This window comes from Aptenodytes forsteri, unplaced genomic scaffold (genome assembly GCF_000699145.1).
Source record: "Aptenodytes forsteri isolate BGI_AS27 unplaced genomic scaffold, ASM69914v1 Scaffold65, whole genome shotgun sequence".
Classification (NCBI taxonomy): Eukaryota; Metazoa; Chordata; class Aves; order Sphenisciformes; family Spheniscidae; genus Aptenodytes; species Aptenodytes forsteri.
This window is the reverse complement of record NW_008795127.1, coordinates 2132664-2151267: the sequence shown is the minus strand read 5'-3', so window position 1 is coordinate 2151267 and position 18604 is coordinate 2132664. Positions and strand designations below refer to the sequence as shown.

Genomic DNA, 18604 nt, shown 5'->3' with positions numbered 1-18604 from the left:
GTGCTCCGCGGCGGCGTTTGGGCCTCCAGCCCCCCTTGGCGCCTCGGGGGCAGGTGTCGAGGCCCCTTGGGCAGCTCAGGGTGCGAGGCCCTTTCTTCTGCAGGGCCCAGGTTGTGTCAGGCGGGGCAGTGGCGCCTCCCGAGCTGCCCCCTTCATCCGCCCCTCGCAGCAGCCTTTCCCTGTCGCCCTTGGGGGTCTCAGCCTGCGTGGCTTCTGCCAGGGATTTGTCGGAAAACATCATCATCCACGATGAGCCGCTATCAAAAGGCTAAATCCCCTCTTACTCTTTTCGCAGAGCTCTGCTTTTCATTTGTAAACCTTATTCTTGCGTTGTAATAATTCAAATAAAAAATATCTTTCACATCAACCCAGGCAAACTTTTTTTCACATGCTGGCACTTGTGGATCCCACGGTCCAAGACCTTTTTAATGTAGATAACTGTGTTATCCAGAATAGTTCAGGGTTATGCTTCAGAAACCAAGATGTTAGACACTGCAATCTTGCCTTTTTTGTTTCTTGGAGTAAACTTTGGCACTCCAGAATCACGGAAACCTGAAAATCCTTTGCCCAAAGCTAAAAGTGTAGATGCTTATATTTTCAGGCATGCATATCTTTTTATATATCTCTGCTTAGAATACTTTTAATGGAAAGAAAATTAGTCCTATGTTTCAATTCTTTTATTTCATTAATAATGATAGCATTGCAGCTGGAAGTTTCCCATACTTTGTAAGCAAACAGTTATGTGATGAGTCTTTCCGAAGGGTCTCAGTGTAATTATTCTTACAGGTGTTTGGTGGTTTTTTTAGAGCACTTAAGGCTGTGAAGCATTTCTTTTTGTGGACTGTTGGATTGAGCAATACCCACGCTCTTCTGCACTGTTTCCTTTTGTTCCTCTGTGTACTGGCACAACTGTTTTTGTAGCAGTATGTTGAACTTGCCTGGGAATTGATCTGGCTGAAAAAACCTTCTCTCAATAAAAGGGTGGTTTTCCATCTGGATGAGTTCTCTGAAGTTCATGTTAAAACGTCTGCAATGAGCAGTTTTGGGGACACAGAGCAGGGACTTCGGAAGGGGAAAGAAACAACTGGGTCGTCTCTGTGCTAGCATAAGCAGCTCCTCTGTCAAAAGTGAAACTCAGCCTGGGTTCTAGAGGGGTTTTTTTTGTGTGTGTGTGTGTGTGTCCCCGTGGTTTTTTTTTTCTTTCCCTGAAGCTGTGATTTCCTAACCAGGGTGAACGCACGCTTACAGATGTGCTTAATTACCTTTCTGCTCTAACGCTCAGAGCAGTTCTTGGTTTACTTGAACTGGAAGAAGACCCATAAGATGGGAAACATGATGTTTGGATTGAAACAATGAGAAACAATGACGTTTTACCCAAAATATTTCTAAATGGTAAAAGTGTAGAATTAAGACTTTCATGTTTAGGTAGGAAATGTGTTTTAAGGACTGTGTTTGTAGCAGCACCCATGTAATTGAGGTACTGGCTCCGGCAACTATGTGCTGCTGTGCTGCTCAGTTCCCTGTTTATTCACTGGCCTCTTGTACCCCGAGCAGCTGCAGTAATTACCGGTGTGCTCCCACACTGTGGCATAATAACAGTCAATTGTAACTTGAGAGAAAGCATGTTGAAACAACTGTTCATTTTCATTGCTTCTTTTTTGTCCTTAGGTAATTCTAGAAGCTATGGACATACTCTTTAGAATAAGAGGAGGCTTGGATCTTGCATTTCAGCTAGCAACTACTGATGGTGTGTCTAGTAAGACTGTAATAGATTTCTTAATAAAAGGTTATTTATATAAATGTTAATTAACTAGCTATGATGTTTATTTTCATGGCATTTCACCACGTTAAGTGCTTCTTCCCAAACCCCTAAAGATTATGTCAAAAAAATGTTATTCTCTATCTCCGTTAATTTTCTGACAGTCTTTTTCCACTGTATATTTTTTATTTTAATTTGAAGTAAAGTTTAAATTGCCATCTTTAGGTCATTTTATTTACATATTTTTCCTGCTTATGGATATGGTATTGGGATCACTTTTCAGGTTGATCCCAAAGTTGACCCTGAAATTCTAAGCAAACAGAGAATAACTTAATGACAATGAATTTGGTTATAACAGGATTATATTAATAATACAGTTTTGAGATTGTGGTCTGAGCTTTCTAGAGCAATAGAGAAGATGAACAAGCTAACTAGTTACTCTACTGAATTTAGGCGGGATTGGCTACTGCAATTCCATGTGATAACAAGGGACTAGACCATATGGTGTTGAGAGGCTCCTCTAGTCCCGCGTTCTTACAATAATGTGAAATTCACTTCAGAAAGTCTACTCAAGGCTCTCAGTGGCCATTGAGCTATCGCAGGGTGGAGTGCGGAAGGAGGGTGTCTTTAGCTCAGCTGTAGCTAATTCTGCATTTTAAAAGGACATGTCTTTACTAGAAACTTTGAATTCAGTGCTAGTGAACCTTGAAAAGGAACTTTGGCTCATTTCAGTTCATGACGTGGAACAAAAGTATTGAATAGGTTGGCCTAACGCATAGCGACTTTTTGTGAATTGCATCCTCGGAGGAAGGCTATTTATTTGACTTGGTTTACAGTGTAGTGAATTTTAACCACGGCGAAGCAGAGTGATACTGAGATTGTCCAAGTGCAGCATAATATTCTACAGAGAAATAATTAGTATGTGAATATGGCACACCACTCCTTTGAAGGCAGTGAGGTTTTTCTTTTGGAGGAGATTTAGCTAAATATGTTGGGGTTTGTTCGATTTTTCTAATACTGTAGTCTTTATGGACTTCTAGTGCAAAAGTCAACTAATAGTGGCCAAATCTAAGTTAATGTGTTAAAGAAATAAAATTCAGCGTAGTCTTTGATAGCTTGTTAGGCTTTGTATAGCTTGTTGCATTCTAAGTAATGGTTGTTAATCTCCTCAGCGAGGAAAACAATGCTGGTAATGTGCAAAAGTTGCACCGTCATATCCAGTATTGGTTCAGGTTGTAAGGAGTAGGTGAAACTTAAAAAGTCAAGTCAAGCTCTGAAAGACAGATGTCTATACCAGTAATAAAGATTCAGGCTGACCAGGGTGTGGCTTACAGTTACAGGTGTACGTTGGCCAAAATTTGGTCTGCAGCTGGAGTGTAGGCCCTGCTTTTCCAAAAATTTAGGATGTTTTTGGTTTGTATTTCTGGATAATGATATGAAGTCAGAAACACGTGACTCAGATGGAACCTTTCCAGTATTTACTCCAAAGACTAAATATAACCATGTGTAGAAGTTTGTAACTGTAGGCTTGGTTAAGAGTTATTGATGTGAGAATCGACTACGGTGTAGGTTATTCTTCTGTAATTCATTCAGCTCTTCATATTTGACAGCATCTGAGAGAAACAGTACACTTCTGTTCAGGCACGTATGAGTGTGAATGTTTGTTTGAAACAGACCTGCTAAGTGAAATCTTATCTCAGTTCTTGTTTACATAGCCATTTTTCTGATCATAACAGCACTTATGTTTTTACTCCAAGTCAAAACATATCTTTTTTAAAAATGTATGCCCAGCAGCTATAACAAAAGTGAGGGAATTTTCTAGGCTAATTGTATCCTTATTGTGTTTCAGAGGCATCAACAAAAAAGGCATTAGGATATGTTTTCAGTTATTTTGCAAACAAACTGTCCTCAGATGTTCTTGTATTAAGAATTTGCCACAGTTCAGTCTATGTGTGGCCTAACAATGGTATGAACACTGTTCCAGAGCTGACTGATGATTCTGCTTGTAAGGAGATAAGACGATTCATACAGTGAGTATATTTAAAAATATATAATTTTTTTAATAGATTAATTTCATATTATAGAAATTTAATTCTGTTGATACTTCAGATTTGATCAAGATGATGAGACCAAACGAAAGCTTGGCAAAAAAAAGGATAAAAAGTTACAAGATACGGTAAGTGTCTCGCCACACTAATAGATTATATCAGACAACCTATCATTTAAACATTTTTAAACCTGCCCTCCGTAGGCTTTTCTGTACACAAATAGACATTGACGTGACTTAAAAGAATCCTTTTAAAGTCATTGAGACTCAGCATGAATGCAGAGATCCATCTACAGTAGATCGGCACGTAGGAGTTTGCCTTAAACATTACTAGCTTTTTTTTTTTAACCCAGTTATTTCATTACTGAGTTTGATACCAAATATCTACAATCTTACTTTTGCCTTCTTGGTGCATGTGTTGTTGGAGAGGTACTATTGGTGTCTTTTATTCTCTGCAGCAGCAGATAGTCAATATAGACCTCATGTTGGAAATGACATCTTCATTAGCTGCTTTGGCTCCAGTCATTGAAAGGGAAAATAAGGAACACCACTACGTTAATATGACGTTACCAGTTGATATTGTTGTATCTGTTTCTCCAGAAGAAACATGGGGAAAGTAAGTGTTATCCTGAACTTGTACTTTTTCAGCTTCATTTCTGCTTTGTCTTGAAATAATGAAGTAAAGCTATCATATCATTAATCAGTTTAATGAAGTAGCATATAGTATTTTTGTACTGGAATTTTAACTGTATAAATAATTAAAGCTTCTATAGACAGTTGTTAGCTTTAATAGTCTTGAGACAGTCTTTTTGCTATCTACAAAAAATTCAGTTTATCAATGTCTGATAGATTTGATAACTCGTAACCGTTGCTTAGCAAGGAATTGAGAAAGTCAGGAAAATGTTCTAAAGATTCTTGTAAGTGCGTGAGTGTGTATAAAAGAGTGAGAGTTGGGAGTGCATTTGATGAGTCTTTGTAATCTCAGTACTATGTTAGGGGCTGTAGCTGGGTAGGTGAAGTTGGAAAACATTAGAGTCTTCCTCTGTATTTTTTCTTTGCACTTTTTACATATGATTTGACTCTGAAGGGTGTTAAATGGGGTGGGGTGGATAAAATGCAAAAAAAACCCCATATAGTCATATATGTAACTTTTATTTCAGCAAACGCTTGTGTTTCTGGTCGTGTTTCTGATACGAGACCAGGGTACCTGCACTTTGGAGGGGTGGATCACTAGGGAGTAGTTTCTGTGTGCAGGCATGCTTTGAGTAAAGCACGGTGAGGTTCTGTCTTTGTGGGAGCGGAAGCATGGAAGTAGTAAGTTCATCAGACCAGGTGCAAATATGCATATAAGTAATGTATAACTATCAGAGCTATGAGAGAAAATGATCCGCCATCACTGTTCTACTTCTTGAATATTCTCCCTTATACTTTGCAGGGTACAAAATCTCCTAGTGAAAGCAATTCACAGGCAATTAACTGACATGGAAAGATGTATCATGAAATATATGAAGGGAACATCAATTGTGGTACCAGAACAATTTCATTTCATGTTACCAGGAAAAGATCACCTTGTAACAATCTCGTATCCTACAGGTATTTCGGATGATCAACTGGAAAGTTACAGAAAGGTAAAGCCAACAAATACTAACAGAAACTGGGTTTGGTTTTTTTTAATATTATTGTAACTGAAGCAGAGGTAAAGCTTTTCATTTAGCCAATGTAGAATAAATACCAACAGATACTGCTATTTTTTTAATTTATTTTTATTATAACTGAAGCAGTATACTGAATGTGGAAGCCTGATTTATGAGAAGTTATTTTATAAAATGTGTCAGATCTCATTTTTGTAAGGGAACAATACAAACTTTGAAACTACATAGGATTTGTTTGAGATAGGTTTTATCTAAATTATACTTCTGGTACTGGATTCTTTGACTTTTCTCCACTTGCATGGTAGAATATCAGATTACTTGTAGTGTGTTTATTACTTTCAGGCTTCAACACGTGTCCTGAAAGTGTTAGGGTTGGGGTTTTTTTGTTTGTTTGTTTTGGTTTCTTTCTTGGGATTGTGCGGTGTTGGGTTGTTTTGTTTGTTTGTTTGGGGGAGCTGCTTTTTGTGGCTCACAGCTGAACAGCCTTAAGCTAGCTTGTGTGTGTTTCTTTTTTACCTTCTGGATTGGCACATCTAGAAAAAGGAATGTGGATGAGGCGGAAAAATGTTCTGATGTGGCAGTCCTTTCAGAATGAGATGTGTACCTGGCGGATACCAGTTCAGGCCACACAGTTACACATACTGACTGTGGGGAAAGAATCTGCTGCTGCCTTAGAGGTGTAGAAGCCATGGGGATTTTTCATTTTCTTCTTCCGTGTGAAGCATTGCTAGGTGTATAAAGACTCATCTATTCCTTGCATTTGCAGAGGCCTCGGGCATTTATGGCACATTAAGTCTTTCCTGCTCTCTGTCTTCTGTTCGCTTTTATCCGCTGATTGCTAAGCGTTACTGTAGTTAATGTAGTGGGGTTCAGTATTGGGTCATCTGCATAAAATGTATTACCTGTGTTACACACGTTATCCTAGATGATCTCATCATTCCTTTCACTCTTAAGCTCTGTGAAATAAAGATGCATACTGTCTTTAAATGTGGCTGCTGTGTTGTAAACAGTGCTTGAGATTTAAAAATAGACTGAATCTGCTTAAACCATAAGTTCAGTATCTTTACTTTGTCTCAGTACGTGGTATTTGTCTTCAATATCAGTTAAGATTATAATTCAGAGTGCGTGTATCTATACTACTACATAGATAAAACTGTAATCCTTTTCTATTATGGTGTATTTTGTCATACTTTAATAAGACACCTGTCACTCGTGATATCTTCAGTGGGGCTCCAGCGGCAGGCACTATGTAACAGGACTCCATAAAATAGTAGGCTCTTTAGATAGGAGGTAAGCCTCTCAATTCCTTTGAGAGGTGAGATCTAGTAGTAAACGTACATGCTGAATATTTAATTAAGCAGATTTTAATATATTAATTTGCTAAACTATGCTGTTAAAATTGTTTGTCTTTATTGTTACTTACAATGTGATTTTTCTTTTAATTTAAAATTTGAATTGTGCTCTTTATTTTTATTCTAACTTGCATGTAGGAATTGCACGGGTTATTCAATCTGCCTTGTGACAGACCATATTTCAAGAGAGCGAATGCTTACCATTTTCCAGATGAACCATATAAAGATGGGTATCTCAGAAATCCACATTTACATCTTAATTCACCTGGTACGGAGTCTGGTATGGTAAGTTTAAACTGAAACATTTGTAAGAATACTTTCAATTTTACTTGAGACTTGCTGTTAAAAGAAGTAATTTAGATAGTCAATATTGTATACACAAGAAAGTGAAGTAACTGACTTGGCCTTTTAAGCAAAAGGGCTTCTCTGCCCAAAATGGCATTGCTTTAGCTATATTTGTCCCAAAGAAATTGCATTTTCTTGGAAAAGGATGTACCCATTTTTAGCATGTGTTTTGGAAGTTTCTCAGAACCCAGCAAGAAACTAAAACTATGAATGGAGATGTTTAGGAGACAAAAAAAGGAGGAGTAATCATGTGTGAATAACAACCCTTCAGTTCTTCCAAAGATTTGCAGTCCCCAGCTGAAAGCTTTTACAGTGTCAGTGACAAGTCATATGACTTCTCTGAAAATTGATGCAAGTGTGATCAGATTCATTTGTATTATCTCTTTCTCTGCAGGTTTATTTAGTACATGGTGTATACAGTTATCACCACTATATGCAGGATCGGTTTGATGACAGTGGTTGGGGCTGTGCCTATCGGTCTTTGCAGACAATCTGTTCTTGGTTCAAGCACCAAGGTTACATTGATACGCCTATACCAACACACAAGGAAATTCAACAGGTACAGAACATTTAGGCAGATTAATTATTTTATGCATATTTGTCTAGAAAAGTTTGTATAGATTATTTTTAAAATACCAAATTCATATATTTTAGACTTCAGATTTGTGTGATATTTTTAATTTATCTCTTAAATTGAACTATAGTAGTTCTGAATTACTATTTTTAACAAGCTTTATTAGAGGAGATCTGTCTCCAAATGTTTATCAGTGTTTGACATTATCTGTACAAATAAGACTCATTAAAATAGTCTTCTAAGTATTTCCTTGGATTAACGTTCTATTAGAAACTCAGATTATGACCTTTTCACTGTTTTTGCCAAATGAAAGAAAACAAACAAATAAGACTCATTAAAATAGTCTTCTAAGTATTTCCTTGGATTAACGTTCTATTAGAAACTCAGATTAAGACATTTTCACTGGTTTTGCCAAATGAAAGAAAACAAAGAAGCCAATGTGTCATATTTAAAATCAGTTTTAAAACTGACTTTTGTCTTCAGTGACAGCTGGATTAGTCCCCAGATGCTATGCATTGATTTACTGCTTTCTTTTGCAGCTTGGCCTTTGAGAGTAGTGGGCTTTTCCAGTTTTTTGAACTCTACTTCACTTCTTTTTCTGTTGTGAATTCGAATGTGTACCCGAATATGTTCGTTTCTGTTAACACACTGAAGAAAACTGTAGGCTTGGGTAGCTAATATTGTATGCCTAGCAAGAAATACTGCAATTATCTTCAGTGTTCTAAAAATAGTTCTTTGCGTTTACATTTATTTATTTATTGAACGTTTTTAGCAAAGTTTGATTCAGTCCATAAAACTACTTTCATCATACTTAACAGGGATGTGAGCACTAAAGTTAAAACTGCATTTCCTGAACATTTTTCGGTCCACACCTAAACCTAAAAGCAACTGAAGTCCATGCACTCCTGTAGTATTTTTAGAATCTAGAAGAGGGCAGTAGCCTTCAGGAGACTTTGTGGGCTTTGTATCCTGAGCGGAAAAGGCCCCTCATAAGTGCTGCATGTAACATAACCTTAGAATGGAGAATAGTTTAAAATAAACCACAACCTTCGGTGGCCTCTTCCTCAGGGCACTATTTTATGGATCCTTTTCTGAGACGCTTTGAATGGGAATCCAGGTACTTCAGTCTGTGAACTGGTTTCTGCAGTACAAATGATGCACTCCATTATTAGACAGCTCAGTGCTCAGTGTCCCGGCTTGGAGTCTGCCTGCGGAGCTGGGGTTATATTCTGTGCTTATAGGCACTGTTCTGTAATAGCGTTCAGGTCACATTTCCAAAACAGAACCACAGTGAATGAATTCACCATCCATTTGTCTGCGCTGCATGTAACATAACCTTAGAATGGAGAATAGTTTAAAATAAACCACAACCTTCGGTGGCCTCTTCCTCAGGGCACTATTTTATGGATCCTTTTCTGAGACGCTTTGAATGGGAATCCAGGTACTTCAGTCTGTGAACTGGTTTCTGCAGTACAAATGATGCACTCCATTATTAGACAGCTCAGTGCTCAGTGTCCCGGCTTGGAGTCTGCCTGCGGAGCTGGGGTTATATTCTGTGCTTATAGGCACTGTTCTGTAATAGCGTTCAGGTCACATTTCCAAAACAGAACCACAGTGAATGAATTCACCATCCATTTGTCTGCTTTTGACCAGCTAGGTTCAAAACACGTTCATATGTATGTGTGTGTGTGTATATATATATATAAAAACCAACTTTGTTCACAAAAAGTGGTGGAATTGCCTACTGTATGTTGTTGACATTTGTTTTTCTTCATCATGATGTTGCAAAGGCACTGGTCGATGCTGGAGACAAGCCTGCGGCATTTGTTGGGTCACGGCAATGGATTGGCTCGATTGAGGTACAGCTTGTTTTAAATCAGCTTTTTGGAATAACATCAAAAATATTATTTGTCAGGTAAGAATCAATACCTGTTTAATAGCTCAGTAATTATTAAAAAGACTGAATGCCTTAAAATGCAAATTACCCTTACAATACATGGGATAATAAAAGAGAGAATAAATCTTTTAAGGGTTCCTTGTTCATGAACCCTGTATTCCTGCCTTCAGTTGTGCTAAGTGCTTACAAATTAAGGTGTTGCTAAATTTCTTGTGGGCTTGGGGTTTCAGTTTGCAGTTGCTATAAATTGCTTAATGATATGCAAACTGATGTGGAATTCAGCCTGTTCCTTTGCACCACAAACATAATTTTTGAAGCGGGCACACAGTCTGGCGGTCATAATGAACTGAATGCACACTGACAGTAAATTATTACTTCATCCACAGAGCTAACCCGTCAGTTCAGGATTGAGGCAAATTGTTGAGCAGCCTGGAAATAGTGTTCTCTTTTCTGGGTTTGTGTGACAGATAAAACAAGGGATTTGTTTCTATTCTGGCAATCTGACGCTCTCATACACAATAAACCACCCTACAAGTACATTTGGGAGAAAAAGAATAATGTTCAGCATTTATCAGAAGTAAAATTACTGGGTTTTTTATCATTTAGGCAGCACTAAGCAGACTAACAAATCTCTGAACATCTTGTCATAAATACAGTCACGAAATAAGGAATATATACTAACTTGAAACTACTATTATGAAAATTCTAGTCAAACAAAATACTACTCGCGAGTTATGTTTATTTAGAGTAAATTCTACTGTACACCATGTGATGGTGATTCTTAACGGTAGGAAGATAGTTCAGTTCTTCAATATTTTGTAAAGCTTTATACAGCCAATTTTAATCTTTTTTGTTCCAGAGCTTATATTTGCAGATGATCCACCTGCTATTTATAGCAGCTGTGACAGGCCCTGCCAGTATGAAGGTTTTTATTCCTGCACATAAGAATATAGAATAGATTCCTTTGTGAACTGGGTAGAATTGCTCATAGTGCTGCTGCAAGGGAGCACCAATGTTTTTCAGGATCATGAAAAGCCAACATCACTACCGTGCTGAGAAGTGGTGTCATGCATCTTTTTCAGCTGGTCACTGGCAGTGGATAGCATTTTTGTCTTGGGCTTATTTGCAGCTAGCACCTCTAACTCTTTATGGAAATAAGACTTCCACAGCTGCACCAGCAACACTAGTACTGAATCCATTATTTTAAATGTACCATTTCCCAGAGTTCCAGTTTTGTATTCTGTCTGCATTTAATCCATCTCTCCAGGAACTTGAGAAGCAGGCACGCAGGCTTTCTTCTGACTTTTCAAAAGGTTAACCGCTACATGAAGAAATAAAAAGACAAGATGTTTTTAGTGTCTGTATCAATTTCCTTGCCTAGCTTCTGTCACCGCTTTTGGGAGTACTGTCAGTCTTCTGAGGGGAATATGAGTCTCCGTCAGACATATGTCTTCAGCTCCAAATCCTGGAGTCGGTGCATGTATTGTGTGTGTGCCTTTCTCTTCCATATAGACTTCTTTTGTCTGTGGCTGGTCCCCATAGTTGAAAAGGGAAGCAGGGAGGTTATAACAAAGCCAAGTTCAGTGTTGCTTTGAACAGATTACTAATCTTACTTGAGACTTGATTCTTTTTAAAGCCAGCTTGGGTATGAGTACTGCAATTGCTTGTGCAATTACAGTGGAAACCTATCTTAAGAGACATCATTATAAACACCTTTATCAACACCTTATTTTTGTTGTGTTTCTGATGAAGTTCTGTTACTTCAGACCCCCCCTTGCTGACAGATGTAGCCAGTCTGGTTTTCAGCCACTTAGAGAGCACCATTGGGGTTTACCAGCTGTCCCCACTGTGGGAGACAAGCAGCAGATGCTTTATAGGAGCTGGGTGACTCCAGGTGCTCCAGTGGCAACTGGGCTTACAGTAGATCCATTGGTCCAACCAGAATCTGTAAGTTGCATTAAAAACACTTTTTTTCTCAGATTGTCCCAGGATGTTTACACAGAAAAACTCTAAGCCACTTTCTAATCGGTTACCTATGCAGTTAACAAGTATAATGGATGGTTAGAGAATTAAGCATAGTGAGGATGACAAATTTGTTGTTTTTCTTACCTAGCCAGGGTTCTGAACTAGCATTGCAGGGAAGAGAGCTTGCTAATCATTTCAAGACTGAAGGAACTCCAGTTATGATTGGTAAGTGCTCGAGTATCGAAGAATGCCAATGAAAGTGCGTGGCTTCCCTATGCTAAATTTTGTTTCAGTTAGAACTCATTCAGTTTACTGTACAAGAGTTAATCAAAACTCTAGATGAATTAAAAATCATGCTTTTCCCAAGGGAGCCTGGAAAACGATACAGTTTAGTCTGGCTGGTATCTTTTCACTCAGTATTTCTCCGAAGCTCAGCATTAAACCTAAAGTCAATCCTAATGGTGTTCTTAAAAATTGCTGTTAAAAGTCAGAACTTGAGAGCTGACTTCTGCTCTCTAGAGGAGCAGACGTTCATACATACAGTTCCCCAAAACTTCCCATCGCAGAAGAGTAGTGTTTATCTGGCTTTGAAGGGACGGGTATTATCCAAATTCTTTTTAAGACTAGTTTTAATAATCTAAAATGTTGGTAACATAAGAACTGCCATTCGTAAGAATGCCGTAACTTTAATTGAGCTGTTTCCAAGAGAGCTGTCGTTTAGAAAATGAAGAATATAGAAAATATCATTTCTGCTTTAAAATCTTAATTTTAGCAATTTTTGCAATCCGTATTTGGCACTCCATAAAGATAGTGTTAATTTCTCAAATTAGAGGTGCCAGAAGTCCAGATTTTGATATGAAATATTCTTGTCCTTTCAGCAGCCTTTTTGTCTGAATTTCAAGAATTTAGAATCCTATATTGAAAAATCTTTCAGTCTGTAACTTGTCCTTCCCTGTGGATTGGTTTAATGTTGTGGGTGGGGGGGGCGAGGTTCGCTTTTTTGCATGGGTTTTGGGTTTGGTTTTGGGGTTTTTTTGCTGGAGTTCTTTTGGAATTTTTGCAATTCCTATCTGTTGCATGGAGTCATTACTGCAGTATCCCAAGGACACAAACTCCTCATGCTATCTGAAAGAAACATGCAAGAGTCAACCTGTGGCCAGCTCATCAAAATATCCCCTTTCCCTGTTTGCAGGCTAGAGAAAGGGGAGTCAGAAATTACTGCTCTGCCCCTAATATCCGTTGATGGAACTTAGTAGAAAACAACAGATAACCCTTATCCAGAAATTCTGATTTCTGTTCTAATTTTAGTCCTTTTACAACCGGCAAGTTTTCCAGATTCCTTTTCTACAGTTAAGTTTCTTTAAAGAAAAAGTGAGCAAAACAGATGTTTGAAGTGTTCTTGACTTCATCTGGTGGAAGTGCTGAGGATTTAACCCGCCTTGCTGACATGGAAGAAATTGGAAAGTAAATTCTCTAGTTGTAGTAAGTAAAGTAAAAATAAGTAACCTTCCCTAGTTGTAGTAAAGATATGTCATTTAATAATATGAAGAATCTTATGTAGGACAGCTTTAGAATCATTTTGATAACCAAGCTAATCTGTTAATAGAAAGTGATGTACTTTTATTTTAGGCTTGCACATTTAGCCAATCTCAGTGAAAAATTTTTAGCAATTTGTGTTCCTCCTATTTTAGGTGGAGGTGTTTTGGCTCACACGATATTAGGAGTGGCTTGGAATGAGATTACAGGGCACATAAAATATTTGATTCTAGACCCACATTACACTGGAGGAGAAGATCTGCATGTTATTTTGGAAAAGGTGAGGCTTGATGCATATGCACACGTATATGTACACACACACTTATGTATGTATATACATATATTTTGGCATTAAACAAATAAAGTACAGCCAAATATAAATTGGCCTTTCCATGGCTTCTCCATTCCTCATGGAGGAAGTCCTGATCCGGGTTATCCTGCATATACGCTACTTATTGTTAGTTTCTGAAACAGTGTCTTTGGAGAAGATACGTAGTTGCTGACCCAATAGATGTAAAGGTATTAAAGTACAAAGAAATGTTCTTTACTGTCTCTGAATTAAACCATCTCCCCTTTTACCCAGTAGTATGTACAATAAACACGTGTGGTATTTTGAATGGAACAGAAAAATCTGTTAAACGATGTTACTGAAGCAGAAAAGATAACCATTTATTTAAAATTTAAAAAACTTTTTTAAATAAATCCAACACTAGGCATTCTCAAATCAGGCCTTGAACTAAGTTTAAAGGGCAGGTACTGAGCTGTTTTGGAAAATCTGGGAAAACTCTAAAGAACTAAAGGGTATGTAATGTTATTTCCGTATTTAAAGCTACTAAAAGGAATGACATGGCACCTTACAAAACAGTAAACGTAGTGTCAGAAACTTAACCTGTGAAGTGGCTAAATCATCCTATAGGTGTTAAGTAATCAAATAAAGGGTATGTAATGTTATTTCCGTATTTAAAGCTACTAAAAGGAATGACATGGCACCTTACAAAACAGTAAACGTAGTGTCAGAAACTTAACCTGTGAAGTGGCTAAATCATCCTATAGAGGTTAAGTAATCAACTTATTTTCTGTTCTTTGTATTAAGTTGCAAGTAGCAACTTTTATCTCATATCTTTATTTAATACCCCTGGGTTGGGCCCAACTAGAAAAACTGTTGAAGAAACATTTTGCTCTCCCCATAATGATCAAAGCTTGAAATGAATACAGAAAGAAACAATTTCCAACGAACGTGTAGAACCAAAGGCTGTTACAGCCACAAAGTGTTCAGGAATGGTCCAGGAGGATAAAATACATGCAGAACCCCCTTTCCTCATCAGAAGTGGCAGGGGAGGGGAGGAACTGAGGTGGACTGTAAGTTTGTAGCTCTTTTCTTCAAACACACCTCATATAATTACGCGGTACTCTGCAAACTTAAGAGCTTTGTTAGGCTGTTTTTCTGCTAAATCATGATCGACAGCACACCTTCTGGTATTAAGAGCTGTTTGGCTCTGAAATACCAACTATTACCAAAGAAGGCAAGGATTCAAGACAAGAGAAATGGAAACAGTGAGAATGATAGTTTCAGAATAATGTTGGTCTCTGTAGCAGCAGAAGGTAGTGGGAAGGGGGGGGAGATGCTACTTTTTAGGAACTAAGGAAGGGGGGGAGAGAGACTCAGTGAAGTGTTTTCTGTTAGTGTGTTTCCAGGCATGTAGAGACCTTTCTGAAAATTGTGTGTCGTTGCATTCTATAGATATTTGAAAAGAATTCATACAGCTTAGATTAAAATTAGTAAAATAAAATAGATCCAATAGTAGTAGATAGGAAAAACAGGATTCGTAGTAGATTTAAACGCTATCTTGCTTTTTCTTGGACAGGGCTGGTGTGGATGGAAGGGCCCGGAGTTTTGGAGCAAGGACGCCTATTATAATCTGTGCCTACCTCAGCGACCAAAAATTATTTAAATGCCACTCTTACGCTGGAACATGCTAAGCCAGAATATTAGCGGATCTAGATATAACTGTCTTGTTATTGATCAGAATAATGCTTTAAGTCAGTCAAAACCCAGTTGAAATAGAAATGTTTGAGTAACTTCAAAAATTATTTAAATGCCACTCTTATGCTGGAACATGCTAAGCCAGAATACTAGCGGATCTAGATATAACTGTCTTGTTATTGATCAGAATAATGCTTTAAGTCAGTCAAAACCCAGTTGAAATAGAAATTTTCCTTGAGTAACTTAAATTAAGAAATTTTTTTTTAAACGAACCTCTAAAAATAAGTTATCTTCTGTGAACTGTATTTCTTACAAATACATTTATTAGGTAACTAATATTTCTCTTCTTTTGGCTAGGATAACTTTATGTTTATATAGCACTTTTTGTTATGCTAAAATCTTCACAGATTAAATGCCCGATCCTTTTATTTTATGGAATTCTTTCTTGCCAAAAAGATGAACTGTCCTCTACCTTTCAGGGTCCATATAGCCAGCTGTCTTGTGCACTATGAATCTGTTCAGAGGCATCGTTTGCTGCTGGTACTGTTGATAACAGCATTTTAGAAGAGGAGTGGGAGAAAAATGGCTGTATGTACTGAATTTTATGAACTTTGTTCTCATATTTGCACAGAAAAAAATGTGAGAGAATTGTTATATGCTCATTTATTTATAGCTGTATGAATACAACTATGCTAGGGGGAAAAAAAAAACCAATAAACCACACCAGTCTTCTGTAAGAAGTAAAAATAAACGAGCTTTTCTCCTTCTCAGAAGGAGACAATGTACCAGCGTACACATCTGGCTGCTCCGTGCATAGTCCAGTCACGTTTCTTCAGACTTCGGATTCCCCTTGATTTCATTTTGGGATTACAAGCTGTTGCTTTTGTCAGCTAGGAGACAAGATCTGTCATATGGACAAACAAGAATAAGTCTGTAGTTACTCCATCAGTAAAAGTACCTATGATTTCTTTTTTTTTTTTCCCCCCCATGTTAAAGTAGCCTTTTCAGTGGCATTCCCCATGCACTATTCATTTTTGATAAGACCATAACCTTAAATACTTGTGCAAGTTGATCCTTACTAGCAGGCTTCTAAATCCAACTGCTATGTATCTAACACCAAATTTATTTACTTAAATGCTAAAAGCATTAAAAAAATATATATATTCTGAATTGTAGTAAACCAACAGTATTACACACCATCTGACCTTCTCCTCTTCCTGCTTATGGATCTGCTGGTTTCACTTTCTTGTTTCTGTGCAGCTGGATCCTCTCTCAGCAAGCCACGTTTGTCACTTAGTGAGTACCCAGACTGTCCTCTCAGTTTCATTGTCTGAGTGTGCTGAATTGTTGTGAGGAACTTGGCACATTCCAGAAAGCCGTAAGCCAGTGCGAGGTCTGCTGCTGTCTGTCCGCTGTTGTTGCACAAGCTGAAACACAGAATTAACAATAACCATTCAATTAAATTGGAACATATATTATGAGCAAGCACTGATCAAGATTAATTAAGTGGTAATTTCAGACAGAGGTATAAAAATAAGTACAGAAGGAGGCTTGTCAAGGATAGCGTGGGGCTCTACTCATACAGAGGGCTGGTATTAAATGCAACAAGCAATAATTATTTTAAAATAAACTTGTCATCAGACGGTGACTGGCTCAGTGTATCAGAAGGGCAAGAGGAAGGTGAGCACAGCATTAGTCAGAATGGAAGACTAACAAGGAGAACTTCCGATGCGGAATATTCTTTTAGCAGTTACTGTAGAGGTCTTTAACGTGGAACTAAACAGCATATGGTCTATGCTACTTCGGTGTTTATGGCAGTTTTTAATACTGCTCTTAGGACTAGAGTCATGCTATACTACATGCATGCACACTCTGAACAAGAAAAAGCGCTGTGTAAAATACACGTATCCTTTGACACTGTTACTGAAATGACTAAATGTAGCTCAACTTACTCAATTTTGGCATCACCAGCAACAAGGAGAGCAAGACATTCCAAACTCCCAACTTTTGCTGCTTTATGAATCGGGGCTTCTCCAAGGCAATCCTAAAAACACAATTTATATATAGCAGTCATTTGAAGGAAGGGGAATAGGATGGGGCTATCTCGTTCTCCAACAGGGCTGTTTATGGAGCATTGCTCTGTATACCAGTCTGTTGTGAGTTGAGAGAGAGATTAAAGGAATACAGCCAGTAAAGCGTACCCGGTAACTGCCACTGAATGTTTAGTGTATTCATCACAGCAAAGTAGAAATACTGTCCCATGCGATACTTGTTGTTTAACCTTTACCTTCTAAAAGATCATTTACACAGAATGCGCTCTGTACACCGGTTGTTTAACCTTTACCTTCTAAAAGATCATCTACACAGAATGCACCGATGTGTATGTATGTACACCGATTAACGGCATCTTTCAGCACCATTCAGGGATTGCTGTGACCAACAGCTTGCTGCTACCAGCTCAGAGGTATAAGCAAACTAAACTTTGCAGCTAGAGGAAGAATCCTTATGTTTACTGGAAGTAGGGGCAAAATTTCAGAGAAGAAAGGAATACTCATTTGTGTAAAAGAATTAAGTTCTTTTGACATCTGCATGCAGCACTCTAAGTGTGAAAATTGCATTATACATACCAAATGATATCACTGATGCAATATAGATGGGATTTCTGGTTCATGCTAGAATAAAGTTACTCCGAAGTAAGCAACCCCAGATACCTCATGCAATACAACTGTGTATATAAAACCTCTCTTAGATTAAAAAAATATGTAAATAATATAAATTTGATTTACTGACATGCCAGATTAGAAGTGGGAGAAACAAAACTTCTGTGTTTTTACCTGTTGGTTCAAATTTGCTCCTGTCTGCAGTTGCCAAAGTAGGAAAAAAGCTTCGCCGCCACAAGCGGCCAAGTGAGCTGGAGACTGGCCAAAGGCATCTGCAGGTGCGTTCACACCGGTTCCCGCCTCAAACAGACTGCTGAAACTACCAGACTAAAATAAACAAGGTACCAAAAGAAAGAAAAAAAGCACAACGTTATTGCCAGTCTAAGCCACGGCAAGTCTTAAGAGCGCTGCATCACAGCAGAAAACATCCCCCTCGCAAATCATCGGACCTTTACGTTCCTTGAGAATGCCCTTTTTAAAAAAAGCAATCCGAGCATGACTTTCTTGGCTTTTAATCTCTCAACCAGAAACGCTGATCGACATCGGCAGTACCCCAGCGTATCTAGCGGCAGCTCCAGGCAAACTACACTTCACGCAGTTCCGCAGCTGGGCTCCCGGCAAGGCAGAAACAACAGGCCGACCCTCCCCAAACCTCACCTCTGAACTGCAATCCAGCATCAACATCGCCTCCCTTTCGCTGAGCACGCCCGGCTCTCGCGGCTCCGCGGTGGCCGAGGCAGCCAGGCGCGGCAAGAAGCCCTCCCTCTCCGCCACACCTCGCAAGCTGCAACAGAAGGGGAACCGCCGGCTACAACCCCCGCCCACCGCCGGGA

General features: G+C 38.4%; 2 protein-coding genes across 5 annotated transcripts; one reads left to right on the top strand and one right to left on the bottom strand.

Moving 5' to 3' along the window:
* The first annotated feature begins 375 nt into the window (after positions 1-375).
* Positions 376-15539, top strand: UFSP2 (UFM1 specific peptidase 2). 3 transcript variants are annotated; one of them, XM_009277367.2, is made up of 13 exons: positions 376-430; positions 1669-1747; positions 3609-3789; positions 3869-3935; positions 4265-4422; positions 5242-5434; positions 6949-7095; positions 7550-7714; positions 9520-9644; positions 11740-11816; positions 13283-13407; positions 14993-15100; positions 15245-15539. In XM_009277367.2, the coding sequence occupies exons 1-12, from the start codon at positions 389-391 to the stop codon at positions 15077-15079; spliced, it is 1446 nt and encodes a 481-aa protein (XP_009275642.1). In that variant the 5' UTR covers positions 376-388; the 3' UTR covers positions 15080-15100; positions 15245-15539. The 3 variants fall into 3 exon arrangements, with proteins under 3 accessions (XP_009275642.1, XP_009275643.1, XP_009275644.1); XM_009277368.1 differs by lacking the exon at positions 15245-15539 and having other exon boundaries at positions 4268-4422; positions 14993-15193; XM_009277369.2 differs by lacking the exons at positions 376-430; positions 15245-15539 and adding an exon at positions 827-923 and having other exon boundaries at positions 14993-15193.
* A 223-nt stretch (positions 15540-15762) lies between these two features.
* Positions 15763-18584, bottom strand: ANKRD37 (ankyrin repeat domain 37). Of its 2 annotated transcripts, none has more exons than XM_009277366.2 (5): positions 18429-18584; positions 17946-18098; positions 17064-17155; positions 16309-16538; positions 15763-16015 (listed from the first exon to the last, which is right to left on the bottom strand). In XM_009277366.2, the coding sequence occupies exons 1-5, from the start codon at positions 18453-18455 to the stop codon at positions 16002-16004; spliced, it is 516 nt and encodes a 171-aa protein (XP_009275641.1). In that variant the 5' UTR covers positions 18456-18584; the 3' UTR covers positions 15763-16001. The 2 variants fall into 2 exon arrangements, with proteins under 2 accessions (XP_009275641.1, XP_019327106.1); XM_019471561.1 differs by having other exon boundaries at positions 16317-16538.
* Between the last annotated feature and the right edge of the window lie 20 nt (positions 18585-18604).

Coding starts and splice junctions, on each gene's coding strand:
- UFSP2 (XM_009277367.2), top strand. CDS start 389: ATGCTGGCACTTGTGGATCCCACGGTCCAAGACCTTTTTAAT. Junction 9,645..11,739: donor TCAAAAATATTATTTGTCAG/GTAAGAATCAAT, acceptor TTTCTTACCTAG/CCAGGGTTCTGAACTAGCAT. Junction 13,408..14,992: donor TGCATGTTATTTTGGAAAAG/GTGAGGCTTGAT, acceptor TTTCTTGGACAG/GGCTGGTGTGGATGGAAGGG.
- ANKRD37 (XM_019471561.1), bottom strand. CDS start 18,455: ATGTTGATGCTGGATTGCAGTTCAGAG. Junction 16,539..17,063: donor GCTGGTGATGCCAAAATTGA/GTAAGTTGAGCT, acceptor TCTGTGTTTCAG/CTTGTGCAACAACAGCGGAC. Junction 16,016..16,316: donor ATAAGCAGGAAGAGGAGAAG/GTCAGATGGTGT, acceptor TCCATATGACAG/ATCTTGTCTCCTAGCTGACA.